The sequence below is a fragment of the Lampris incognitus genome, chromosome 1, assembly GCF_029633865.1.
Source record: "Lampris incognitus isolate fLamInc1 chromosome 1, fLamInc1.hap2, whole genome shotgun sequence".
In the NCBI taxonomy this organism is placed as follows: Eukaryota; Metazoa; Chordata; class Actinopteri; order Lampriformes; family Lampridae; genus Lampris; species Lampris incognitus.
Genome location: NC_079211.1, coordinates 18,044,039 through 18,071,713, shown reverse-complemented (window position 1 = coordinate 18,071,713; position 27,675 = coordinate 18,044,039). Strand labels below are relative to the sequence as shown.

The 27,675-nt window shown below is 46.6% G+C and overlaps 2 protein-coding genes across 2 annotated transcripts; one reads left to right on the top strand and one right to left on the bottom strand.

Annotated features, from left to right (window-relative positions):
* The first annotated feature begins 3,274 nt into the window (after positions 1–3,274).
* afap1l1a (actin filament associated protein 1-like 1a) lies at positions 3,275–15,309 on the top strand. The gene is made up of 18 exons (XM_056282866.1): positions 3,275–3,398; positions 4,015–4,092; positions 4,215–4,303; positions 4,961–5,096; positions 5,326–5,421; positions 6,495–6,709; positions 6,822–7,001; positions 7,968–8,051; positions 8,916–8,991; positions 9,192–9,311; positions 9,421–9,632; positions 9,869–10,014; positions 10,213–10,285; positions 10,872–10,998; positions 12,034–12,231; positions 13,211–13,386; positions 13,555–13,680; positions 14,267–15,309. The coding sequence occupies exons 1-18, from the start codon at positions 3,275–3,277 to the stop codon at positions 14,291–14,293; spliced, it is 2,283 nt and encodes a 760-aa protein (XP_056138841.1). The 3' UTR covers positions 14,294–15,309.
* A 572-nt stretch (positions 15,310–15,881) lies between these two features.
* Positions 15,882–22,328, bottom strand: gabrp (gamma-aminobutyric acid type A receptor subunit pi). The gene is made up of 9 exons (XM_056276468.1): positions 22,276–22,328; positions 21,877–21,989; positions 21,601–21,668; positions 21,270–21,487; positions 19,286–19,368; positions 18,858–18,995; positions 18,558–18,710; positions 16,428–16,621; positions 15,882–16,214 (listed from the first exon to the last, which is right to left on the bottom strand). The coding sequence occupies exons 1-9, from the start codon at positions 22,326–22,328 to the stop codon at positions 15,882–15,884; spliced, it is 1,353 nt and encodes a 450-aa protein (XP_056132443.1).
* Positions 22,329–27,675: the final 5,347 nt, after the last annotated feature.

The window sequence follows — 27,675 nt, the reverse complement described above, 5'->3', positions numbered from 1 at the left end:
TGTCAAACAGTGTGCGAGGAGGTAAACTTTAAGTGTTTCCTCAGCCCTGAATAACCAAACACTCCCCTTGGCACCGCGGCTTTGAAATGTTGATGACCGGTGCTGGTTGCGGCGTCGTATCCGGGTTTTCTCTCCGCTCGCTGGCGCTCTTGGGAACCGAGCGATAACGTGCCTGTGTTTTGAGAACTCTACTTAAAACAATACTGAGTTGTCTTTGTGCGGCGGAAAATAAATTCATCCGCCGTTACTTTAAGCTCGTTACTCCTCCGTCGTGTTTCGCTTGGGGAAATTGTTAGCGCTGAGCAAATGTGTGCTGGTCCTCTAGGGTGTTAAACTCAGACTCTGGCTTAGTTGCCATGGAACAAATACCCCTGACACCCACCCACCCCCCCCCCCACACACACACACACACACACACACACACACACAAACACGCTCCACAGGAGTAGCAGACTGAGATGTGTCAAAAACTGTGCCTGGCCGTGTGCTGTGTGGTGTGTTGTTCATTATCAGGGGATAATTCAGGTTTAGAGGTTGTCTACAGGCAGCCAACGTGCTTACAACTCACTTCACAACTCACTCCTCTCCTGCAGGACCGAGCTAGCGTTACCGTCGCCAACTCCGATTACGGTATGCGACTATTGTTGGTCCGAGTAGAACGTCCGTGCGGCTCGGCTCGGCCCCAATCAGTTCGGCTCCATCGTCTCGGTTCTCGCATCATAATGGATTTGGCGGCGAACGGGTGTCCATTTCACCTATTCCGCAATCAAAAGGGCCTCACGCTGTGGGTGAGGCTTTGTCTCCCACTAGGTGAGGGGAAGCCCGGCTCCACACAAGAGCCAGATTCTAAACAGCTGGAGCCTCTGGCAAGGAGACGGCAGTGACCAAGCCAAGACATCCTACTCTCGCTGGTTTCCTCCGCTCCCCCCTCCCTCCCTCCCTCCTCTGTTTCTCTTGCGTCCCCGGGGTGAATGAAGGCCTAATGGAGTAAATAGCAATGCTGGATGCCTGCCTGAATCAATTCCTCATGCCAGTCTCTCAGAGTATGTGCAAGCTTGCTTTTATTACAATGGGAGGAAGCCACGCTACTTAAAGAGCGCGGCGGTTAAACATCCACGGACAAACGCACACCTAGCCGCGACTCTCGTCTTTGTCCGAGTCGCTTTTGACTCCGTCTTTGGCTGAGCATTGTTGAGCCCATAGGAAGACCCACCTCAGGAAAGTATGTCTTAAGGAGTGGAAGCAATTCCCCTTTCTCTCTCATTCCGCTGGCAAGGACCAGATTCATCATCGGGCTTATCAACAATATCTGCTTGTCAGTGCTGATTATGTATAAGATCACTTTGTTTGAGTTTTATGTCCGACGGGCCGGCTTTCTGTCCCCCACCAATTTTTTTCTCGAACCCAAAGACACACACACACACACACACACACACACACACACACACACACACACACACATACACACACCAGGCTGGTTGAGCGCCATAGGCCGGGGCACTTAACACAAAGGTTTGCTGTTGACAATCCTCACTAAATACACACAGTGTGTCCATGCATGGATTTTATGTGTGTGTCCAAGTGCGGGTGCGTGTTTGTGTACCTGTGTCGGTGTGTATTCGGTGCAACAACGGGTCCCGTTGCCGTACCACCGCCCGCCAAACAAAGAGATCCCTGGCTCGGTGACTGTCCCATGGCTGACCTCAGTCAGGAAGCATGGTTCAGCGGGCCTAATGTCGTTCAACTGTGTAAATGGGGCTGGGGGAGAAGGGAGATGGGAGTCGCGGAGGGACCGGGGGAGCAGGGAAGGGGGAGGACAAGTGTGCCAATGGCGACTCAAGTCAGTTGTCGGGTTTCACCAACCAAGGAGTACTGGAGCGTGTCCAGAGTACGGACACCAGGGCAAATGGACAGAGTAGAAAGAAAGAAAAGACAGAAGACAGCGGGGGAAAAGAGCAGACAATGGGCAGAGCGGCAGATGGAAAAGAGGAGGAGGAAAAAAAAGACAGACTAAGATTGTCAGAAAAAAACGGGGAACACCACAGGGTTGTGCGCATGGATTTGGTTTTGGTTTTGAATGACGTTTCATAAATTAAAAAGGAAACCAAAACCTTTACACGCATACACACACACACACACACACACACACACACACACACACACACACACACACACACACACACACACACACACACTCTCTCTCTCTCTCTCTCTCTCTCTCTCCCTCTCCCCCCATTAAACATTGCTGCAGATATGCTGTAAGTGTGTAGACTCGGGGTATAGCGGGAATATATGATTCACATCATATGTTGATGTGGGAGGTGGGACCTGACCACTCCCTGTTTTGAGAACAGAACTTAAATAAACTGTCTGGCTTTCCCAGCTGCTGGACACTCCCGAACCCTGAAACCGGGTCCAGAGCCTGCTGTGTGTGTGTGTGTGTGTGTGTGTGTGTGTGTGTGTGTGTGTGTGTGTGTGTGTGTGTGTGTGTGTGTGTGTGTGTGTGTGTGTGTGTGTGTGTGTGTGAGTCTGTACGTATATCTGTCCATTGCTTTAGGTCTGCTAGCCCGTCTACCAGTATATTATGCAGTATCGTTTTTTTTCTTAATTTGCTTTTGTGAAAACCATGAGACTTTCCTGTCCGAAGTGCTGCAACATCTGCTATCAGATAGAGATCAGATCCTCGTGAAGCAAGCGCTGTCCGCTGGTGTATTTTGGCCTGTTTTGTGCGCTGTAAGCGACCCTTTAGTTCCTCTGTCAGAATCTCGTATTTCTGCCAACATCCATAAACTCGTTGCGGAGCAGTTAAAATGACCCTGTAAAGCAGTGAGTGACGGCTGATTGAATTCCAGTGTTCTGATCATGTGACTGTTGACCAATAACGGTTTGGACCCGCTACGTGGTCTGTCTCCATGCTCTGTTGATGCCCTGCAAGATCTCTTTCTGCAAGATCCAGTTTCACTATCTGCTGACCAATTAGCAAGACCGTTTCCTGTCGCTGTGGAGTTGTGTTGTTGCAATCATGACACTGTTTAGTCTGGGAAGCTGTAGGAAGAGGAAGACAAAGGGAGGCTCTTCGGATAGGGTGGTGGATTGATATTGACATACTGTGAAATAAACAAAGTGACAGAATAAAAGAAAGCTTTGGAGAAAGCAAAGGAGAAAGAGAGTCTTTGGCATACACCCGGTGTCTGTTTAGTCTGGTCCGATTGACCTTTGCCCTATCTCCCAATACACTGACCCCCTGACCCTGGCCTTTACCTCCCATGTAGCCATGGAAGTGCTCGTGAGCGAGCTGGGCGTGCTGCTGAAGCTGCTGGACCAGGAGAACCTCAGTTCCTCCACCCAGGAAAAGAAGACCTGCGTCCAGAATCTCCTCCAGCAAATACAGCCATCAGGTGAGACAGGAAAGAGGGGGAGGCAGCCAAACTAGTTGCATGTATCTGAATGCTCATCAAATACCATCTACTAGGGCAACTATGGGAATTTTCATATTTCCAACTATGGGAGCCCTCATCCATTTGTCCACACAGCATTAATCAAAGATCTGGATCTTAAACGGAAACAATCACCATTTTCAACACTCTCTCCGTCTCTCTGTCTCTCTACACACACACACACACACACACACACACACACACACACACACACACACACATATATATATATATATGTGTGTGTGTGTGTGTGTGTATTTGTGTGTGTGTTGAAGGGATAATACTCCACTAGTAGCTATAATACTGAACAGTTTTCTGTGCCTGCTGAAAAACTTTGCTGAAAATTTTTGCAAACACATTCTTAAACATTCAATTTTTGCTTAAATAAGCATTACACTGTGATATCCCTGTGACCCTGAGAGCAGGATAAGCGTGTATATATATATATAATATTTTTATTGCCCTGCACTAGCTGCAGCGCTATAGATATGTGCATCACAGATGTCCTAAAATGAGTCAGACTAGAATGGTGTCTGTAACATTCATATTTGCCTCTTTATTTTTTTTCCAATGTCAGGAACCGACTACATCTACATGAACGCGTCTGTCTACAGAAATGGGACCAGCTTTGTTGAATCCCTCTTTGAGACATTTGGTGAGTTTGACTCTGCCGTGGAGCTGCAAAATCTAACTGTCGATGCGCATGAATCACATTTTCATACACGAGAGTAAATGGTACCCTCCCCCACCCCCCACCCTTGTCATTTTTGTTTTAAGACTGTGAGCTGGGGGAGCTGAAAGATACCACAGAAGATGTAAAACAAGGCCAGCACACACAAACCGACGAGACGGCCACTTTGAAACAGGCATGTGTCACACTTCCTTGAATACACGCTGAAACGCTTAGCTTGACTATGACATGACTATCATCCGTATGTAACATTAGCTTTCTATTCTGGTTGATATGGTGGTGTGTGTGTCTGCAGGGAAGACTGAACAGATGTGCGATTATGGCAGACGTCTCAGCAATGAAGCGCTCTGTCCGGCTGCTAGCCTGTTACTGTTACAGGGCTGTCCATCTTCCTGTCACTCACCGTCCGTATGACGCGCTCTCCCCATACTGTATACAGCTCCCCACGGCACCGTTACACCTTGAAGGGTGGAGGAAAAGGAGAGAGCGAGTGGGAGAGAGGGGTTTATTCTTTTGGCACGATTTTTCCGTGCATGCATGCTTGTCAGACTGGGATCTGTTGATGGGAGTTAGGGTTTCTCTTTTCACTGTTAGAGGATCCTCCCCGGTGCTCTCGGCGCCCATCGGTCTATCTTGAAGACATTAAATAGAAATTTGCTGTTGCAAAGATGAGCGCCTCTCTTTCAGAGGTTCCAGTAGATGCCTCGGTGATGTAATTCTTCAAAAGGGGATTCTTCAGAGTCATCCTTCTCTCTCTCTTATGGAGGAGGTTGGGGGGATGGGGGGGGCTTGGCTCTCTGTTCTGACTGCGCTTATGTGTTTCTCCCCGCAGACCTGTACAAACTCTTCAGCCCCCCACTCGGCTGACTCTCCTCCCCCGCTGCCTACCACCCCTCCTCCCGAGGATTATTATGAGGAGGCAGTGCCCCTCAGTCCTGGCAAGATGCCCGAATACATCATCTCACGAGGTCAGTTACCTCCTACCTGTGGCGAACACATTGCCCTTTGCATCATTCGTCTTTAAACGCTGACTTGACTGTCTGGCTTATTTCCACATTTTGCTCAGGAGGTAGACCATGCGATAACAACGATAACCCTTCTCATAAAACGCCTTTTAAGTTTGGCACAAATTGATTCATCAGGTATGATGGGAAACAAGGTCCAGTTACAGATTCTCCCCATGCTTTCCATTCCCAGGCAGTTCCAGTCCTCCTAACTCCATAGAGGATGGCTATGAAGACGCTGAAAACAACTACCCCGCCACGTGCATAAACTCACGCCGCAAGAACTCCTGTGAGTAAGAACGGCTTTATCTACATTTAACAGGCCTACAGGACAGGAACGGCAGTTCCTGGAAGTCTAGTATACAGGTTCTCGTGCATAGAGAGACACATACAACCACAAGTTGTTGCACTTTTATCTTTGTGGGTCATTAACTACATTCATCCCCTAGCCCTTAACCCTAACCTTAACCATCAGATCTACGTGTCTAACTTGAACTCCTTCACCTTAATCTAATCCTAATTCTAATTTGTACAATATGTTGGTGTCCAGTAGAATGTAGAAATGAATGTGTGTGTTTTATGTTTTTTATTCTTTTTATATTGAGCTTTGCACTGATAAGAACTGCACTTTCAAATTTCGTTGTACTTGTACAATGACAAATAAAGCTCTATTCTATTCTATTCTATTCTAATTCTAACCTCAATCCTAAATCCAAGTCCTGTCCCTGAAATAGATCCTTAAAGAAGTGAGTACTGGGGCATCCAGGTAGTGTACTGGTCTATTCCATTGCCTACCAACACAAGGATCACTGGTTCGAATCCCTATGTTGCCTCCAGCTTTGTTGGGTGTCCCTACAGAAACAATTGGCTGTGTATGCAGGTTGGGAAGCCGGATTTGGGTATATGTCCTGGTCGCTGCACTAGTGCCTCCTCTGGTCAGTTGGGGCACCTATTCGAGGGGGAACGGGGGGGAATAGTGTGATCCTCCCACGCGCTACGTCCCCCTGGCGAAACTCCTCACTGTCAGGTGAAAAGAAGCGGCTGGCGACTCCACATATGTCGAAGAGGCATGTGGTAGTCTGCAGCCCTCCCTGGATCGGCAGAGGGGGTGGAGCAGCAACCGGGATGGCTCGGAGGGTGGGGTAATTGGCCCTATACAATTGGGGAGAAGAAAAAAAAGGGGGGGGGGGATCAATAAAAAAAAAAGTGAATACTGGCCAAAATGTCCTCACTTTGCAAAAATGTCCTCACTCTGATGGTTAAAAATTCAAATTGGTCCTCACAAAGATAGATGTACAAGAACGAACACACACACACACACACACACAAATACATTATAGTTTCTTTGTTCCTCTCCTCTAGATAATGATTCTGACGCACTCAGCAGTTCCTATGAGTCATATGAAGAGGACGAGGAAGAAAGGAGCCCGAGAACTCGACTCACACACCAGTGGCCCTCGGACGAGAGCTCCATGCCTCCCACGAGGGACTGCCGTATCTGCGCCTTCCTGCTGCGCAAGAAACGCTTCGGCCAGTGGGCCAAACAGCTCACCGTCATACGGGACAACCGACTGCAGGTCAGTAAGAGTGGAGGGACGTATTAGCGTACAAGGAAAGCTCTGCACACGCATACACTGACATTCAGTGTCTGTGAAAGCCTACGGTATGTGTCCTCTCCCCCCTCTGCAGTGCTACAAGAGCTCCAAGGACACATCTCCTTATGTGGACCTCCTGCTATCCATGTGCACTGTGGTCTACGCACCCAAAGACAGCAAAAGAAAGCGTCACGAGCTGCGGTTCACCCTACCCAATGGAGACGGCCTGGTGTTGGCTGTGCAGAGCAAAGAGCAGGCTCACAAATGGCTTAGGGTGAGGCACACCCCTGCAACTGACACATGCAACGCATGTATTACATGAGGCCGGGAGTGTGTCAGGTCTGTGTGTGTGTGTGTGTGTGTGTGTGTGTGTGTGTGTGTGTGTGTGTGTGTGTGTGTGTGTGTGTGTGTGTGTGTGTGTGTGTGTGTGTGTGTGTGTGTGTGTGTGTGTGTGTGTTTGCATTTTGAGTAAAGTACCTTCTCTGGCAGAAACAACATCCTTTTTGGTCATGGTTTTGTTTTTTCCTGACTGGTGGCCCAGCCGTCCTTCACACTGACCAGCAGCGAGACTCCCAGCTTGAAACATGGGGGGGGGGGGGGTCAAGGTGTTAAAAATCTGTAGTTGTTGCTGTAATCAACGGTTTTCAGCGGAGTTATCCTCGTAAACCACCCGGTTTTGTTTGCCCTTAAAGGATCTCACCAAAACACAGTGTGGGTCCTTGAGTCCTCACAAACACAATGGAGGCATTTTCTACCCCATAAAAGATTTGCAAAGCCTATTTTGGAAGGTTTTGAGAAGTGCATTGTTTACTTCAGCTTGTTATCTGTTTCTTCTCATCTTTTTATTGCCGGATATGGCGCGTTACCGCCACCGGTATTAATGCAGTTTCTGTCTTTGTGCTTTAGTTTTCTCCATAACAATATTAAATTCAGGCTTACATTGCTTTGCTTTCATTGCAGCTGCTTCGCTTCCTCTGGTCCACATGTTGTCTTCTTCTTCTTCTTCTTCTTCTTCTTCTTCTTCGTCTTCATCATCATCATCATCTTCTTCTTCTTCGTGTTTTACATTCACAGAAATGTCTAATATGTCACCCCCATGCTCATGCAATGCATGCAAGTCCTTGTCGGTGTCAAACAAACGATATGGAGAGCCACTTTCCTTACTGAGGTCTACAGCACCACTAGTGGTCAAAAACCCCATTGCATAGCTTTAATTAGATTGCAATACACCCGCCCACAGGTGGTGAGAGAGGTGAGCGGGCAAGGAACTGGACCTGAGGAATCTGCATCTCCCCTCATCCCCAGGAAAGCTGAGCTCGACAAGGTATTTGTTACCCGGAGGGTGTTAACTCTCAGCTGAGGCCTGTTCTTTTAATCCCTCAGGAAGGAAAAGCTGGTGGAAAAATAACAGCTTTTTCTTGACAACCTATCAGCATGGCGCAAGACGAAGAATAGAAAGAAGAGTTGAGAGAGAAAGAAAAAAGGAGGGGGCTTGTAGTTGCTTTCCAGGACAGTGCAGTCGTGTAATTGTGTATAAAATCAACAATGATAGGGTGGTAGTCAGTCAGAGCTGCCATGACAGACACATCCGACACCCCTCCATTAAAGCTTTCGACTCTGTCGGAGCTGTAAATTACAGAGACCACGTCGTATGTACGAGCAGAGACGGGTGAGGACAGACGCCGGGGAAGAGAAAGAGAGAGAGAGAAGAGATGTTGGAAGTTGGTTTTTTCTCATTACAGTGTGTGTGTGTGTGTGTGTGTGTGTGTGTGTGTGTGTGTGTGTGTGTGCGCATGTGTGAGAGTTAATTAGAGACAAGGACAGAGAAAAAAGGAAGAAAAAGAGGAGACAGGCAGGAAGGCAATAAATGAAAAAGAGTCAGATGAAATACACGGACGTAAAAACAAAAGACTGACAGACAGGAAAAAAGATCAGCATGCAAACAGATGGGCAGACAATGTCAGGGAGAAAGAAAAATAAAGAAACAATCAAACAGTGTGAGGAGGTGTTTAGTTCTCCTGATAGCGCAAAGAAGAGGAGGCGAAGCGGGGCTTAGATTTGGCTAGTTTCTGGCGAAACAGAAACTGCATTGTCTGCAAAATGCATTGTGTGTGTGTATGTGTGCGTGTGTGCGTGTGTGTGTGTGTGTGTGTGGGTGGGTGGATGGATGGGCGTGTGCTTTCCTCAGAGGCTGTCTGCTGAGAAGAACACGTCCGATTCAGACAGCGTGGGTTTATCTACCGGAGAAAACTGCAGAGAGAACGGTAAAAAAAGACACGCACAGATTTCAGCAGCTCTCTTTGGTGTGCTTTGTTTCCCCGCTCATAATAGTATTAAAGATATTTATCTATCCTTCAAGACGAAAGAGCATTACGCACAGCCACACTCGGCACAGAACTCTATAGCAGCCATGTTAGGTTATATTCTTCTGTGTCGTTACCGTCTTCTTCTATTGTTTGTGCAGGGAAGGTGAAGCGGGGAGCTTTTGCAGCGGGCCGCAAGATCACACGTATCATCAGTTTCTCTAAGAAGAAGCCCCCTCGGTCCGGAGATGCTCAGAGACCCTACAGAGACCCCCGACAAGGTCAGACCTAGCACTGACTGTTTTGATTTTTAGTCCTTACAAACCCTCGCTCTCTCTTGAAGGAGAGACGGAGTTCATGTGTGTTTGCCTTTGCTGTCTGGCGGTGCAGGCTACCTGTCTGTGTTGGTGAACCAAGTATGGCGGGAACAGTGGTGTTGTGTGTGCAGAGGTGCCCTGCACTTTTACCATGACAGAGGAGACCCGCGTGCCTCTCTGCCGCCTCTTCCTCTCCATGGCTGCGAGATAGTCCCGGGGCTGGGACCCAAACACGCCTTCGCCTTCCGCATCCTACGAGCCAGCACAGAGGTTGCAGCTCTGGAGGTAGGGTACCTTGACGGCAATGTTTGTGCATTACGTCAATAAATATTTTGCTCGTATTACTTCTCCTTATTTATTTGTTGCAAATTATGAATAGGTTTTTCTTTTTTTCTTCTTTTTTTGCACTCTTAGAATTCAGAAATGGTGAGGCATTTGCTTAGATGTGTTGATGTTTACGTCTCTGTTGTGTTATTTTTGCCTTACTCTCCCTCTTTTTCACTCTTTTTTTTCCCCCTCAGGCGGGGGGCTCTGATGAGTTTGGGAGATGGCTAGGGGTCCTCCTCGCAGAGACGGGCTCAGCAGAAGATCCAGAATCGCTGCACTATGACTATGTGGATGTGGAAACCATCGCTAACATCCGGGATGCTGCACGGCACTCCTTCCTGTAAGTGATACGGTTCGGAAGAGTTAGGGTTGCTGAAGGGTGAGGGTGAGGGTGGGGGTGGGGGGTCAAAGCCAGGGCTGTGACGGTTTGACCAAACATGATCCTCTTCTATGTTTCTCTCTCTCCTTCTGTCTCTGCCTCTCTGTCTGTCCGTCTGTCTCTCTATCTCTGTATCTTTCTCCGTCTCTCTGTTGCCAGGTGGGCTACCTCTTCCAGTGGTACCTCTACAGACTCCAGGATGTATGATGAGGTTGCTAATGAGGACATGCAGGTGAGCCAAACATGCACTGACTCAAAACCAACACACACACACACACGTGTGTGTGTGTGTGTGTGTGTGTATGTGTGTGCAGCTGTTGGGGGCTGTCACTGTCTAAATATGACACCCCTGATCATTCAGCCTAACAGACAGTGCTCTGTTACATGCATATCAATGACCGCTCTTTGTCGGCCGGAGGGGGGATCTGCCCATAGATGTGTGTCAGTGTGGGTTCATACATGCGTGTATGATTGAGTGTGTGAACGAGCGAGAGAGAGATTGAAAATATAAAAAGGGATGCGGCCGGTTGAGAGAAGGGCGAAAGGTCGAGGCAGTTTTACTGTCTGTAAACCCCCGTCTTAACCCCGCTCACGCTGCATTTAAAGTTGAGCTCTCACCATGCGCGCACAAACACACCTCGCAAGCCTCCGAGCTATTAATCTAAAACTGCCTCAACACAAAGAGCCTCAAATGAGGAACAGTTTGTCTTTCTTTTCTTTTTTTGCTTTCCTTTGTCCTTGTTCTCTTTTGGCATCCTCCCACATGATTTTTCATCCCTCCCGTCTCTTTTCATTCTCTCTCTCTCTCCTCCACACAGCCTAAGGAGGCCCACAGACAGCAGCAGCAGCAGCAGCCTGAAAGCCAGGGGAAGCGGCGCTCCAGTTTTTCTGGCAGCGACTCTGCCAGAACCAAGACGCCGGTCTCGCTGAAACGCACCGGCTCAAGTAAGAGGCACTCGTCTTTCGTGGAGTTGAGCTATCTCTCAACGTGCAACCCTCGGCATGTCTTCATGGACGTGGCAGTAGTACGAGCCCCCTGTCTCTTGAGCGACACACACTGTGGCGGTGAATACCACCCGTGACCTGCTGCCCCCTCTAAACCCCCCTTATATGCCCCTCGCTTTTTTTCTCTGTGAAGAAAAAGTAAATAAATAACACAAACAGGAAAAACGCGTTTGCGGTCTGCTCGGTCTCCGTCCTGTCGTAAATATGCATTATAGACTGCCGCTCTGGGTCACAGCGAAGGCGTACATGGAAAAACTCCCCGTCCTGCTCCTTTCCATCAGATGTGTTTTCCACACTCGTGACATCTGTATCGTCTCCGACGGTATCGGCGGTATAGCTGACGTGCATGAGCGTTAATCTTGCTCGGCGTTCCCTTTCCCTCGACATCCCCGCAGTCGCCCTTTTTTCCCTCGTTTCATTCATGATATTCTTTCCTCGCTCTCCGCTCCCAGCTGCCTTCCCCTGTCAGGCTGATTTCCCCACGGAAAAGATGAGGAAAGCCATTCGCCGGGGTCAACGAGAGTGTTATTGGTGTGGCTGGCTCTCTCGAGCGCTCCTCTCGCGGCCCTGTTTCTCAGGGCCCGGCCGTTGCGGTCCCTACACATCAAAGGTCCCGCGTTCTCACCCAAGCCGAGTGCATCAGGGTGTAACCTGAGATTTATTAGCCAATCACGTTAGCTCCGCTATCTCCCTTCCTGACCTCTCCCCGTGCGGGTGTTCTCCGTCTACCCTGCTCCCATTGTGTCATACTCTATCGTCTATCCCCTTCCATGAATATGAGAAAAGCTAGGGCACCACATTGTGTCAGTGTGCAGAAACGGAGCGGGTCCCGTTCAAACTCTTAATACAGGCTGGGGGAGAAGTCGAGAGTTTGACAAAACAGTGGAGACAAGCCGACAGGAAGACAAACAGGCGTGAGATGTAACGTCTCCTTCCCATAACCCTCCCCGTATGTTTAACCCTTCTCCTCTAAAGAACCCCCTCACCTCCGACCTCTCCACCCAGATGCCAACCAGTACGGAAGGTATGGGAAAACGCGAGCGGAGGAGGACGCCAAGCGCTACCTGAAAGAGAAGGAGGAGCTGGAGAGGGCGCGAGAGGGGATACGGAACGAACTGGTCACCCTCAGACAGGAAAAGAGAGAGCTGAAGGAAGAGCTGAAGATGGTCTCCGGTGAGAGGAAGTAGAACAAAACAATTAAGCTTTGGCTTACCAAATTGTTCTCAGTAATTGCAGTGCTTAACTACTTTGTCTTTTTTTTTTTACTCCTCGGTGCCAGAAAAATACATGTGGTTGTTTTAGCCTCAAACACCCACACCTGTATAGTCGGCTCACACCTCATCGCTGCAGGAGTCTTTGTTCGTGTTCTTCTTCGCTTTCAAAATGTGAACAATTTAGTCCATGTCCACACGAATCCAGACGAAGTGGCAAATGGACTTTCCATGGCGAAAGTGGGTCAGAAGCTTTCCATCCACATTAGCGTTTTCAGGTCATTTACAAAAAGTCCACTGTCCACACTGAAATGCCAAAACAATAGAAAAACGCCTAGTCTCTACTGCTGAGCTTGCACTGACCAATAGCTGGCTTAGAGCCCCGATCACATGACTGTCATGTGCCTGAGATCACATGACGGTCGTACATCAGCATTTTTGACAAGCTCCATTTTCCACCGTCCACACTGCAACATGAGACCGGTGTTTTCAAACATATCCGCTTCGGAGGAATTTTTTCAAAAAGATGTATATTCAGTGGTTGAAAGTGTCTCTGTGTGGATGAGAGGCCAAAGTGGAGAGGGAAAAAATATGCATTTCCCAATTTAACCATGTTAGTGTGGACATGGCTTTATATCTGAGATAGTACCAAGTATGACGGAATATACAACTTGTTTATGTTTACTTTTTCACTACTGTTTTGCCAGCATGTTAACAATATCAGCATTAATGAAAAAGAAATCGAGATCCGTTCGACTTTCTGAGGTCTCATATAATACATTTCCTCTCAGTTCAAGAACAGTAACCTTGAGTCCCAATATTTGGAGACTCGATCACCATCTCATGAGAGAAAGGAAAAGCCGCGACGATTTCACTGTCAGTCACGCGTAGTTGCCTTGTTCACTTCTGATTGCTCGTGTCCTTGCGTGTCCATGGAGCAGAGAAGAAGAGGCCCTCTCTGTGTGAGAGAGTGTCCCAGCTGGAGGAGGCTTGCCGAGGAAAGGAGGCTGAGAGAGTAGACCTGGAGCTCCGCCTGACCCAGGTCAAGGAGAACCTGAAGAAGAGCCTTGCGGGTGGGGCCCTGGGAGCGCCAGCAGAGGAAAACCCACCAGGAAAGGTATGTGAGGCATTTTGTATGCAAATGCACATTTTGTATAACGATACACACACACGTACATAAGTGCACACACAGACACATGCACAAACACGTATAATCATAGCCTGCACACCCTCCCATGTGTGTAATTAGCTTCGCATGCTGCTTTCCTTATTTCTTTCCATGTAGGCTGGCAGCAGTAAGATCCAGAATATCTACAGCGAGTCTTTGCCAGTAAACTCTGCTTCAGAGATACGCAAGAGGCCCCCCTCTATGTACGCCTCCAGCAAAGGAACCGTCATGCAGAAAGCCAAGGTAACAGCAATGGAAACCTCTCTCTCTCTCTCTCTCCCTCTTTCTCCCTCTCTCTCTCTCTCTCTCTCTCTCTCTCTCTCTCTCTCTCTCTCTCTCTCTCTCTCTCTCTCTCATCGTTTCTCATGCTCACTGCCTGATTCTTTTCTAGTTGCAGTCATTACGGATGGGTCAAGCAACATAGATCTTAATAGTATCACAGCAGCAGATTTTTTTTTGTCTAATGGGTTTTCAGTGGCAGTGAGTACTTGACATAGTGCTGTGCGCTAACTGCTAAGCTCTAAAAGCTCTTTGTGTGTGAGAGAGCACCCCCGTGTTCATACAAAAAGACTTATCTCAACATGTGTATTTGTCAGGTTTGCACTTTTCCACAGTGTCTTCGGATAATCGGAAAGCGAAATTAGGCGCCAATTCACGTGTTCTAATTTCCCTCTTTTCCGTGTGAGTGCACGGATAATCTCTGCTCGACCCAGGGAAAACAAAGACGCTGTGTAATTATCTTGCTTAATTAACTCACTGCCTCGCTTCTTCTTCTTCTTCTTCTTCTTCTTCTTCTTCTTCTTCTTCTTCTTCTTCTTCCTCTTCCCAGGAGTGGGAATCAAAGAAAAGGACCTGAGGCGACGGCGTGCCGAAGAAAAGAAAACAGACTTTGACACGTCGAGATGTTGATTCAGACTATGGTGATATGCAGACATGTTGAGTACGCCACATCTCCAAGGGTACTTTTGCTCGTCGAACATTTCCGTGGGGTAAACATTGTGTGCCCAGATGAACTGGTTCGACTTTCTCTGATTTTCTTCCCTGGATTATTGAGCATAAATAAAGACGTTTGAGTGGGGTGAGCCAAATGATGCTGTATAAGAACACTGCCACTAGAGGGCGTAACACCCTCACTGAATATTACCCCCCCCCCCCCCCATTTCTGTTCCACAACGAGGACTGCTGACAAGTGGCAGGAATTATCACCTCCCATCCACACGGCCCTGTCTCTCCTACTGTTTGTCTGCTGCCATTACGTACATAGATTGAAATGTGAGAGTCGTGAGAAGTGAGGGATCGGAGTCTATAAAAGAGCGACAAAAGGAAAAGTGAATTTAAAGAGATGTTTGTCGAGTGTCGACAGTGGACGGGGAAAGAGAATGCATTCGAGCCAATGTTGGAGAAGGTGACGAGTCTAGAGTTTAAATTGCTTTATGGGGAAGATGTGGCCTACATGTGATGTTTCGTGTTGCAGGTCAGCTGGGTGGCTGTAAGACAGACCGAGATGTTTTGAGCCTTTGCCATAACGTTGTGATCTTTTCCTCATCCTGTACAAAGTGAGCCATGACTACTGTTCTGTATATATTTCATAATACAAGCTGGCTGCATTTCTAGTCAACAATATGACTCGGCTATCGACGATAGAAAGACTAACTCTTGGTGCTTGTCGGTGACACAAACTGGAAAGCCCCGCCGTGCACCATTTTAACACTTCCTGTCTCTTACATATTATGGTTGATCATTGCACTTTATCATTTTCCTATCTGGATAAGGGAACAATAAATTCATGTCTAATGTCCAAACTGTTTCCTTGAGAGGATTATAAAGAATTAATGAGCGGGTTTTTTATAATTAGGTGGCGCGTAATCGTTGCAATAAATGACTTGTAATTACGGGTGAGGATGAAAACATGGCACGCCTTCCCTTAACTCATCAAGCATGCAGATCATTGCTTTATTTCAGTTTCACGTGACAAATTAATGTAAAGGTACAGGGTCCGTGTGCTCATATATACATTGTATGTGAAGCAAAGCAAAAGAAAATATGGCGACGGCTAAAACAATCGTTTCATACGAGTATGAAGGGCAGTTGAATGCAGCACAGCGTGATGGGCTGCAGTGCAGGCAGTCCTGTCTTACACATAGTGAACAGCCACTACCTGGTATATAACCCCTGCTTGGTGAATATGTCGGTAAACACATAGAGGCATGCTGTCACCACCACACAACAGATATTTGTATGTTGTTACGTTGTGTGCTAGTCATTCACACGTGACCGATAACTGAACTGTTTGACACTATTTTGTTGCCTATAAAGCGTGTGCGAAGCGAAACGGCTGCAACATGAAGGTTGTTTTGGCTGGCTTAGACCCAGTGGAGACTCGTGTTAGGCCTCAGATGAGTAGGGAGAGCAGCTTTATAAGAATGGCGGAGGTGGGCCAGGACTCAGAGGAAGAGATAGTAAAGCCAGTAGAGGATATTCACGAAGAGGAAGGCAATCGGGAACACAGTGCGAGAATGGCGGTCGATATTGTGTGGATTCTCCACGCTGAATAGGGACGCTGCCCTGCGGGACGCGTCCTTCAGCGATGATAAGCCACACCTCTTCCCGGACCTGCTCTCTTTTGACCCGGCGTCACTGTCCTTGTCACCCTTTTCTGGCTGCTCTGCCGGCTCCTCTGAGGTGGAGCCGACCTCCACAGACTGGTTTGGCTGGCTGGAGGTGACGACAGGGATGGAGCCATTTCTGTTTGATTCGTTAAACTCTCGGAGGAGATCCTTAAAAGAGAGAGGGAGAGGGAGAGAGAGAGAGAGAGAGAGATCAAGGTGACATTTATCTCAAAGCATGGAATGTATCCCCAAGGCCTTGTTCATTCGCCATCATTTCATGAAACTCTGGGAAGTAGTAAACAACACTGTACATACTTGCCACATTTTAATCATAAGTTGTTTGTTTTTTTTCGACGTTTCGGACCACAAGCTGCTGCTCACCCTGTGTAAGTCCTCGATGGTTTGGTGCTGCATGGTGCAGAAGTGGGCACAGGCGTACTCCAGCAGCGCACCAAAGATGAACGTGAAACAGATGCCCAGGTAAACATCTATGGCCTTGATGAAGCAGTTGGCATTGGGCAGGGAAGTGCGGGCGCCCATCATCAACGTGGTCATCGTCAGGACTGTGGTCACTCCTGAAAGACAGATCACGGTATTCCCGCTCTGTTTACTCATCTTCACGTGTGGTTTTATTCAGATGATAATCAATAATCCCTCACTAAGTCCACATAGAGCATATTGTCATGGTATGTATTTGTTTTCACCCAGCGCAATATCATCTACTCTTTTGAATTTTGCCTCTTAATCTTCTCTTCTTCTTTTTTTACTCTTTTATTTTATTTTATTTATTTATTTGTACTTTCCTGTCCTTTGCCATATGCTTTGTCAATCTCAGCTTTCCTCTGCTGGAGGCTAATCTGCCCACTTTGACCACTGGTTTCATTTCTCAATAAAACATCTGGATATGAGGCGTCCAGGTGGCATAGCAGTCTATCCCATTGCCTACCAACACGGGGATCGCCGGTTCGATTCCCCGTGTTGCATCCAGCTTGGTCGGGCAGCCCTACAGACACAATTGGCCGTGTCTGTAGGTGGGAAGCCGGATGTGGGTATGTGTCCTGATCACTGCACTAGCACCTCCTCTGGTCGGTTGGGGAGCCTGCGTGATCCTCCCACGCGCTACGTCCCCCTGGCGAAACTCTTCACTGTCAGATGAAAAGAAGTGGCTGGCGACTCCACATGTATTGGAGGAGGCATGTAGTCTGCAACCCTCCCCGGATCGGTAGAGGGGGTATAGCAGTGACCGGGACAGCTCGGAAGAGTGGGGTAACTGGCCAGATACAATTGGGGAGAAAAAAAGGGGGGGGAAGTCTTGATATGCATTGAACTGATGATGCATTCAGAGAGGGCATTGTAGAAATCACACATCACTGGACGGTCAGTTCTGCAGACACCGCTGCATGCTTTGAGCTGCATCCTCTATTACTGACCTGCAGAGTTGATTCTGCAGCTCATTCGATTCTGCAGCTCATAATAAGAGTCCCTGAGATATCAAGTGACTAGGGTGGGGTTCACTCGATAGCTGACTTTTCTTCAGAACGTGCCACATATGCGAAAGCTGTTTGACTCCAGCTGTCATCAAATCCTGTGTCTGACGTTATAACCACCATAGGAGGCCCAGTTTTCAAACGAACACTTGTTTTCAGTTTTGCGAACGGCTTGTTCTCTCCAACTTCTTGGGAGAGATCACCCTGGGAGAGGAACGTGCACCTCTTTTCAGCTCTTGCTGCCAGGGAGCACAGAGACTAGTTAAGCAACCATTCATAAAAAATAAAAAAAACAGCTTCACTTTTATTTTCTCTTCGATTTTATGCAGCGAACTCAATTTATGTATATAAACCATTTTCTCTTCAGCAGAGGGCTGAGACTTTAATATAAGTGTCATAAAAGGAAAGGGATAAACTGGAGCGTCTCTATCTATAATAAATGGAGAATGACGGCGAAAGAGAAATGTCCTATAATTCATGTTTGAACTTTTACATCAAAATATTTCGCTGTAATGCTTTGAGCAATGAATCAGAAAATGTGCCCATTACTTTACAATCAACCCCCCCCCCCGACACACACACACACACTGTGACAGTTTCCATCAAGTTTCTCTCTCATTCTCTTAATAAGAAGCTAGTAATCTTTAATCCCGACATGCTTTCCTCTCTCTTCTCTCAGGTTTTATGAAGACAGTGGTTTATATTCAACAAATTCAATCTCTGCCACCCAGCAGGAGCATCAACAATGTGGTGCAGAGAACGATTTCCCTCACAATGAGACGCCAGTTTCGTGCTCCAGTATGTGGATTTAGTCTTATTTTTATGTTATTCATACACAGAATGAGCAAAATACTATAGCTCCTGGAGCCGTATTACATGGAGCTTCTCTGACAGCAACTTTAGGGGACTAAAAGCTGTGACCTGGTACCGCTTAGAACAGTTAAGGTGCTCCCAACATATAGTCCCTATATCAATAATGATAATCCCTATGTTAGCATTGTGCAATACAGTACATGGCACATACCGATACAGGTCCTCGCCGGCACAGAGGACTGGCTGATCCAGAAGGAGACCCAAGAGAGAACCACCAGCAGGGTCGAGGGCACGTATGTCTCCAAGATGAAGAACAGCACATTTCGACGCAATGCAAAATGCAGCACCAGCTTGGGGTATTGTCCTACAAAAGAGACACAGAGGAAAAACAGGTTTTCCCATCAAAGCAAGGTCTTTTTATAACCTTTGAATATTGCAGCCAGGTCTCTGGTGTTTATGCTTTTGCAGGTTGTTGGTTAAAATCAGGTGGTGCGCAGGTGGAGGTAACCACCTGTCTCGTACACAGCCTCTGACACTGATGTGTAGTAGCTCTCAACGCTGTACTGGGCCAATCGCAGCGTGTCCAGGCCCTTCACTGAATCATTCCCTCGGGTCCAGTAGAACACCACATCCTGCAGATTATAGCCCCCTGACCTCACACACACACACACACACACACACACACACACACACACACACACACACACACACACACACACATTAGTTTTTTACAGATCTGGGCGAGGATTGATGACTTTTTCTGCACAAACTGATACTCACTGCAACTGATCGATTGATGTTTACGATGAAGGCAGTGACGATGAAAGATGAAGATGATGATGATGGTGGTGGTGGTGGTGGTGGTGGTGGTGACGGTGATGACTGTAAGGGTTCATTTCCTTCTATTCGGTAAAGGGTGATATGTTGACAGGTACTCACAGCTCTCCAGCTGCAGGGTGCACACCTGTCTGTCCATGGGGTACTTGGTTAAATCCATGTTGCAGGCAATGGTAGCCGTGATGCTGTGCATATATTAGACAGTTAGTGGAGCTTCAAATCGTATTGATAATAAAAATGCCCCCTCCTCCAAAAAAAAAAAATTGAATTCACATGTGTTGTTTTTTTTTATGTTGGGCAGCTCAGTGAATATTTTGCAAACATGAAGAACGCTTCTCGCCAAGACGGAGTCAAGACGGAGTGAGGATCTAAACTGCGATGTCATTGAGAGACGTGTTTTCCCCTCTATCTGCTGCATAGATGATGCGCGGGCCACGGGGGCTGACCTGTACGAGCAAGTTAACAGTTTGCGGTTTGGAGATGGAAGGAGTTTTTCATGAGCTCTGGACGAGGTCTGTATTCGGTGCATCAACTTGTATTTTTGAATTCAAGCGATATCAACATGGGGGGGGGGGGATCCTCCCAGGCTAGAAATCAGAGAAGAATAATTCCAGAGCTGACCTTGACTCATAACAGAATGATCTTTTATTCTTCAGCTATCTTCATCGACCTGGGATACAGCACTCATGACAATTATGAGCCGAAAGAATAGAGTCGTATCCTCCGGCATAAACAAATCCAGTTCAGATTGTGCTTCTTTTTTCATTCAGTCTTAATAAAGCTGTTAAATATGAGTCACACAAAAGAATAAACAATAGGACAAACTCTCCACTTTTCTTTCTAAATGTAGGGGCAGATGTGAAGTCTCACGTCATAAATAAACTAAACCGTTTCTCAGGCATTGTAACAAAACAAAAAAAAGATATTTGAATATGAAAATTCGGCGGTATTCCCTCAGGCTACATGACTGAGTGATGAGACATAGATGTCCCTCCACATTTTTTTTTTTTTTAGTCCGTCCTGGGGCCAATTTACGGTCTACTGCCAAAGATGGGTCTTTGAAGTGCATAGTCTTGCTGAACAGAAAGAAGAAGAAAAAACAACTGAAAAAAGAAAAAAAATACTTCTTGGAGTGACTCACTTAGAAGATTTGTACACACGTGTGTGTGTGTGTGTGTTCTCTCTCTCTTTCTCTCTCTCTCTCTCTCTCTCTCTCTCTCTCTCTCTCTCTCTCACACTCACACACACACACACACACACACACACATACACACACAATTTACACATGCATATATGACTTTGCATGTGTGTGTGAGATTAGATAGATAGATAGATAGATAGATAGATAGATAGATAGATAGATAGATAGATAGATAGATAGATAGATAGATAGATAGATAGATAGATAGATAGATAGATAGATAGACACACAACATACGTACACATGCATATATGACAGTGTGAGAGAGAGAGATAGATAGATAGATAGATAGATAGATAGATAGATAGATAGATAGATAGATAGATAGATAGATAGATAGATAGATAGATAGATAGATAGATAGACACACAACATACGTACACATGCATATATGACAGTGTGAGAGAGAGAGATAGGTAGATAGATAGATAGATAGATAGATAGATAGATAGATAGATAGATAGATAGATAGATAGATAGATAGATAGATAGATAGATAGATAGAGCGATAGATAGAGCGATAGAGCAATAGATAGAGTGAGATAGAGCGTGTTGTGTATTTGCACAAATTCTCTCTTTCTCTCTCACACACACACAGTCATATATGTATGTGTGTGTGTGTGAGAGAGAGAGAGAGAGAGAGAGAGAGAGAGAGAGAGAGAGAGAGAGAGAGAGAGAGAGAGAGAGAGAGAGAGAGAGAGAGAGAGCGAGTGAGTGAGTGAGTGAATGAATGAGTGTGTTCGTGCATCTGTAAGTTTACCCCTTCCCTCTGCACCCCCCCCCCCCAAACTCAGTTTGTCAATGCGGGTCAGTTTTCTCAAACGAACACAAGTTGGGCGTTTGACCTTTTTCCTCGCTTCAACCTGGGGAGTTGCAACGTCTTACCGCAGGGCGTAGAGAACAGTCCCATTGCTGAAGATGCGTATGAGGCGGTTTTCCACAGTGACATCGTGAAGGAAGGAGCGTTTGGAGTCCGGTATGAAGGTGTCAGGGATCCAGAGGAGAGACACCAGGCGTCCATCCACACTGACGCTCTCGTTCCCCGGGAACACCAGCCTCGAATCACACCACCGCTGGCGCAGGAAGATAGTAGCAGTGTAGTCCTGAACAGAAAGACAAAGACCATACATTTTCACATGTCCATCTATTCATTCGTTCATTCATCGATCCATCCATCCATTCACTCATTCATTCAGTCCCCCATTCACCCACATACCATGTTGATTTCTGAGATGGCGTCTATGCTGGCAATATCAAGACTCATTCCAATCTCCACAGGACCGTCTAACCAGAGACAGAGACACAGGCAGCTTTGGAAACAGACCAATTTTAAATCAGGGCTCGTCTGAAAGGAGCAGACAGAATAGCAAGTGTACAAAACCTCTTTTCTCATCTGAATCTAAAGCCCTGTTGAGAATGGCCTTTATCATTATCATCATTATCATTATTATCATCATTATTATTGTTATTATTATTTAAAATTCTTCCTCACGATTGAAGTTGGGTCTGAGGTAGCGGTTGTATCCTTTCATCAGCTTCTGGATCGTTGGCTGGAGTTGGGAATCGTTCCATTCTCCCCAGTGGTGGCCAGGAAACACACACCCACTAACCATAAGAGGGAACAAAGGAGAAAGACAGACATAAAAAAAGCGAAGCGAGATGGAGAGGAATGGGGGGGGGGGATAAGTGATGACTCTCGATCAAGAAAGATGCGTAAATGAAGATGCATGCAGACCTTCACCACCAACGGGTTGTTTGTCGATATCAATATCAATACAAATATATCAATACAAAGATATCAATATCAATACAAATATAGCAATATTAATATCGATATCAATGCTTTGTTTGGTCTTTGAACTAACGCATCAAATTTTGAGCTCGGTCTCACCTCTGTGTCAAGGTCAGGCACGAGATCAATAGCGTGAGGGGCTGGGCGGGCATTATGGGTCATCTGGCAGAGGTCAGCAGAGGTCAGCAGAGGTCAGCTCACTGATATGTGGGAAATCAGAGCACATGAGCAACACAGTGCACGTATCATTGCCACGCACTTAAATCAGCCACAGATGAATGGAGCAGCATGCTATGAACCGTTTTCACCATAGGGTGGCAGCACCGAGCCAGGTCTTACTCACGCGCCTCCTGTCATCTGATGCTGTAAACCAGGGCGATAGCTCACCGTTTCAGAGTCAGTGTGATCTGGTGAATTTTGCATTGATCCCAGCCTTGCTGCTAACTTCTATGGATGTCTTATTAACTGCACTGTTGTGATGTCTCTCTCTCTCGCTCTCTCGCTCTCTAGCACATGTAGGAAATGTATATGTCATATAAAATTATATGCATATACTATTATGCAAATATGCATATTTTAACACACAGAAAAAGCCAGCTTTGACACGTGTTGTGTAGCTGACTAAAAAGCAATCCCATTGACGTCTATTTATGTGTGTTTGCTCAGGTTTGCATGCATTATTAACACATGCACATGAGTAAGTCTGCAAGCCTGTCACCTGATGATTTATGTGTTTCACCGCCCCATTGTTCTTTCACAGTCCTAACCACCCAGTGTATCTGTCCCCCGGCCCCCATCCTCACCCAGCTCCTCCCAGCCTCACCGCCGTCTCTCTGGTCTACTGTCGGCTATAAACTTCAATCTCCCTCTCCTCCTAGTTTCATCAAAGTCACCAAAATAAATGGTGCATGTACAGTTTCAAGCTATTCTCAGAGCAACATGTGCATACAAAATGACATTGAAATGCTTAAGCGCCGCAGCATTTTTATGTGCTTCCATTTCATTGAATATTTAATGTATTATTCAAATACCATAGGCAGTAGAGCAGTGATTGATATTAACACCACTGTTTTTTCCTTTCCTACAGCTCAAAATATCCATTAAGAATATCAAAATAAATGTCAATAAAGAATCTTGAGTCTTTAATTAAACGCTGTTTCGATAGATGTGTACATACATACACGCACACATACATACATACATACATACATACATACATACATACATACATACATACATACATACATACATACATACATACATACATACATACATACATACATACATACATACATACATACAAAGGATATATATTTATAATATCATATGTCATTTTTCTATATTTGTCTAATCGCCTACTGGATTAGCTATTCATTTATCCCATCAGTTTTTGGGGGGTTTTTTGTAGTCCATTCTGTTGTTTACCAGACTGTAGCTTAGACTTAATACTCATTCACATCTGTTGTTTTCCATGCATGCTCCTGTCCCTCCATCCTCTCATCCTGCCTCAGTCCACTTTTCACTTCATCCCCCCCTTTTGCTCCCTCCGCCAGCGACACTGACCTGTAGGAGCCAGATAGCAGAGCTACCGTCTACCGTATTACTCCTCTCTTGTTTGTCTCCGTCTCCCTCCTGTTTCCATCCTCCTTTTCACTAGGTGTTGTCTGTTCTTCTAGTTCCAGCCCAAATAAACACTTCCCATCATCACACCTCATGACTTAATTGCTTCACCCTCGCAGGGGTTTATAACTCCACCTGGCAAGCTGACCGCAACATTTTCTCAGGCTCCCTCGCTGATTCTGTCTCATATATATATATATTTTTTCATCTTACCTGTCAGTTTTTCCTTCTCCTTTTCACTCTTCTGGTTTTCTTTTTTTTCTCCCCTCCCTCAGGTCATCGCTTCTCTCCTTCTTTTGTTTCCTCCGCTCTCAAGCTGCCTTCTGCCCCAAATCTATCTGCTGACGGAGATCGCTTTCTCCCGCAGGTTATTAATATGATTTAATTCCAGTCTTTTCCCTGGCCGGCGATAAATCACTGTTGCTATTTTGACATGGTGTATGGGATAGTGTCTGTGCTATCAGTGTGTGCCTCTCTCCCTTCCACTCCCCAGCATATGCAGCTCCTCTGCACCTCCCTCCCTGTCTTTCGTCTCTGTTAATTTTTTTTTCGATCCTGCTCACCATCTCATTTGTCCTGCATTGCTCCCTTTCCCCCCTGCTGCCCCCTACCCGTGCGGACACACACTCACGCATGCTTGAGTGTACACAGACATGCACGTCCAAAACACACTCGTGCACCTACATGCACATGCAAATTGCATTTAAAATGATGCACGCATGCACAGACCTCATCCTTTGCTCATTCCTTCCCACCCCCACACTCTTTCTGACCCCTAATGTCTGTCTACCCCACCCCCCGCCCAACTCCAATTCACACCGACACTGCACCTCCTCCTGGGCTTCTGAGCTCTCTCCTGTGTCTCATACCTTCACGCGCACACTCACAGCTTTCCCTCTTGCCCTGTTCCTCTGCATCAGGGTCATCATATCAGACGGTACACTCTCAGCTCTCCCTTCTGCAACCTCTTGTCTTCAAACCCACAAGCTAGCCCACACATCTCCTACACAACGACCAAGTGCCACTTCCAGCCTTCTGGCCTCCTGTCTCTCTCCTGGAAACATCTTTAGTGATATCCTGTCATCCTCGTTTGCCTATGCCCCGCAGCCTGTCATCCGCACGCTTCGGCTGGTGCCCCTAACAGGTTATGGTTTACACTCTGTTGTCTGTTTGTCACAATAGCAGTTTGTGTTCTCCTTTTCATCATTAAAATGGTGCCGCTGCTCTTGACACTGACAGTGATGACAATGCTGGTGAAGATTGTGAGGCTGCGGCCGCTGCTGCTCCTGATGATGGTGATGATGTGAGGATCGTGCTCTAGATGCAGTCAACCAATATCCAAACACCAAGGCAATATTTGCTCTTAAGAGACAATTGTGCAGACCAACACTCATGCTCTGAACTATGTGATTAATCTCTATTAGGTCATAATTTCCCTCTGGCACACTGACTCAGTTTTCTGCTCCAATTATATGGACCCCTGTGAATCCACCGACGAGAACTACAGCACGAGTGAAAACGCCGCGGGCACAAATGGCCTAACAACATCTTAAGAGGTTTCAGAACGGGCAAACCTACCTGCCTCGACCTCTTCCTCTATTGATTCATGATCTGCTGCGCGAGCTCATGACATTAATTGGTCAAGATGATGTGTTCGCTCATCAAGTTAATTGGTGTACCAGTGAGTTTACGAACTAATGGAGCAGCTTGCAAATGACACTTTCTCCACGTTACTCTTCAAGTTATTTTCTGAAATCAATCTGCTCTAACATTAACAGTTGTGATGAGGACCTCTGCTGCCCGAGCATTAGATAATTAGAAGTTAAAAGACACCATAGATATCAAGTAAGTCTGAGAGCACAGGATGCTCAGCCGACACTGAGGGAGATGAATGCCGGTGTTTGTCGAGCACCTGAAGGTGGGGTGACTGACAGGTCTTAGCATGGCTTAGGACAGTGTAAGGTGACGAATTATTTGTGTCCATCTGTCCTTTTTGTGTATGTGTATGTGTGAAAATACACATGCATATACATATATGTCTGGTGTTGTTTGCACCGATGGGGCAGAGAGCGGTCCTTCATTCAGGATGGCAGGCTCACTGAGTAGTTTTTCATAGGTCCAGGGTTGTCCAGAGCTCATTCATTAGACAAGTCCCTCCCCTCATTTGCTGTTCAGTGCATCAGCCTGTATGCTCAAAGGACTGTACTGTCACATAGATTTACCTTCCTCTGACTTTATGACTCTAACCTACCTCCGCTATGCTTTCTGTCACCCCGATTCTATCTCCTATTGCACCTAATCACCATGCTTTTTATGGCTTTCAGCATTTTACCTCTCCCCATCCATCCATCCATCCATCCATCCATCCATCCACCCATCCATCCATCCATCCATCCATCCATCCATCCATCCATCCATCCATCCACCCATCCATCCATCCATCCATCCATCCATCCATCCATCCATCCATCCCATCCATCCATCCATCCATCATCCAGCCATGCACACATCCATACAATATGCACATGGATACACCATTTGAACCTTATTCTATTTTTTTCCAAATATTTTTATTGTTGTTATTGTTGCTTTTCAGGTCCTCACTCTTCTTCTGCTCATGTTGACTTGTCCCCCCCCCCCCCCCACTGCTCCTATTTACCTGTTGTTCTACTTCTTCTTGTTGCACAGTTTCGGGGTTTGCAAAAAAAAAAGTGCATTTCACTGCTCATTGTATTGGTACGTGGAGAATGGGACAACTAAACCTTTGAAATCTCGAGATCATGTTGCCCATCTCATCCCAAAATAATCTTCTTCTTTTTTCTATCTCCTTCTCTCTTTTTTCAATCTTTGGTTCTCCCCATCTCTCTCGCATCTATCTATACTGCTCAAAAAAATAAAGGGAACACCTAAAAACACAATATAGACCTCGATGAATGAAATATTTCAGCTGAAAATCTTTATTTATTAGACAGAGGAATGTGTTTAGAGCAAAATAACCTAAGAATGATCAATGGAAATCAAAATCATTAGCCCATTAAGGTCTGGATTCAGAATCATACTCAAAATCAAAGTGGAAAATGAGAACATAGGCTGATCCAACTTCTGTGGAAATTCTTCAAGACGATTCAAAATGAGGCTCAGTAGTGTGTGTGGCCTCCACGTGCCTGTATGCACTCCCTACAACGTCTGGGCATGCTCCTGATGAGACGACGGATGGTCTCCTGAGGGATCTCCTCCCAGACCTGGATCAGGGCATCGGTCAACTCCTGGACAGTCTGTGGTGCGACATCGCGTTGGCGGATGGTACGAGACATGATGTCCCAGAGGTGCTCGATTGGATTCAGGTCTGGGGAACGTGCAGGCCAGTCCATAGCATCAATGCCCTCGACATACAGGAACTGCTGACACACTCTGGCCACATTAGGACGAGCATTGTCATGCATGAGCAGGAACCCAGGGCCCACTGCACCAGCATATGGTCTGACAATGGGTCTGAGGATCTCATCCCGGTACCTAATGGCAGTCATGGTACCTCTGGCTAGCACGTAGAGGTCTGTGCGGCCCTCCAAGGATATGCCTCCCCAGACCATCACTGACCCACCGCCAAACCGGTCATGCTGGAGGATGTTGCAGGCAGCAGAACGTTCTCCACAGCGTCTCCAGACTCTCTCACGTCTGTCACATGTGTTCAGTGTGAACCTGCTCTCATCTGTGAAGAGCACAGGGCGCCAATGGCGAATCTGCCAACCAAGATGTTCTCTGGCAAAGGTCAATCGGGCTGCATGGTGTTGGGCTGTGAGCACAGGCCCCAATTGTGGACGTCGGGCCCTCATACCATCCTCATGCATTCTGTTTCTCACTGTTTGAGCAGAAACCTGC

Bases quoted from the DNA above. Each gene is read 5' to 3' on its own strand.
- afap1l1a (XM_056282866.1), top strand. From the start codon at position 3,275: ATGGAAGTGCTCGTGAGCGAGCTGGGCGTGCTGCTGAAGCTGCTGGAC. The intron at 3,399-4,014 runs GTGAGACAGGAA...TTCCAATGTCAG, and splicing joins CCAGCAAATACAGCCATCAG to GAACCGACTACATCTACATG. The intron at 5,097-5,325 runs GTCAGTTACCTC...TTCCATTCCCAG, and splicing joins CGAATACATCATCTCACGAG to GCAGTTCCAGTCCTCCTAAC.
- gabrp (XM_056276468.1), bottom strand. From the start codon at position 22,328: ATGCCCGCCCAGCCCCTCACGCTATTGATCTCGTGCCTGACCTTGACA. The intron at 21,488-21,600 runs GTATGTGGGTGA...CTTTCTGTTCAG, and splicing joins CCATCTCAGAAATCAACATG to GACTACACTGCTACTATCTT. The intron at 16,215-16,427 runs GTGAGCAGCAGC...CTCTCTTTTAAG, and splicing joins CCATCGAGGACTTACACAGG to GATCTCCTCCGAGAGTTTAA.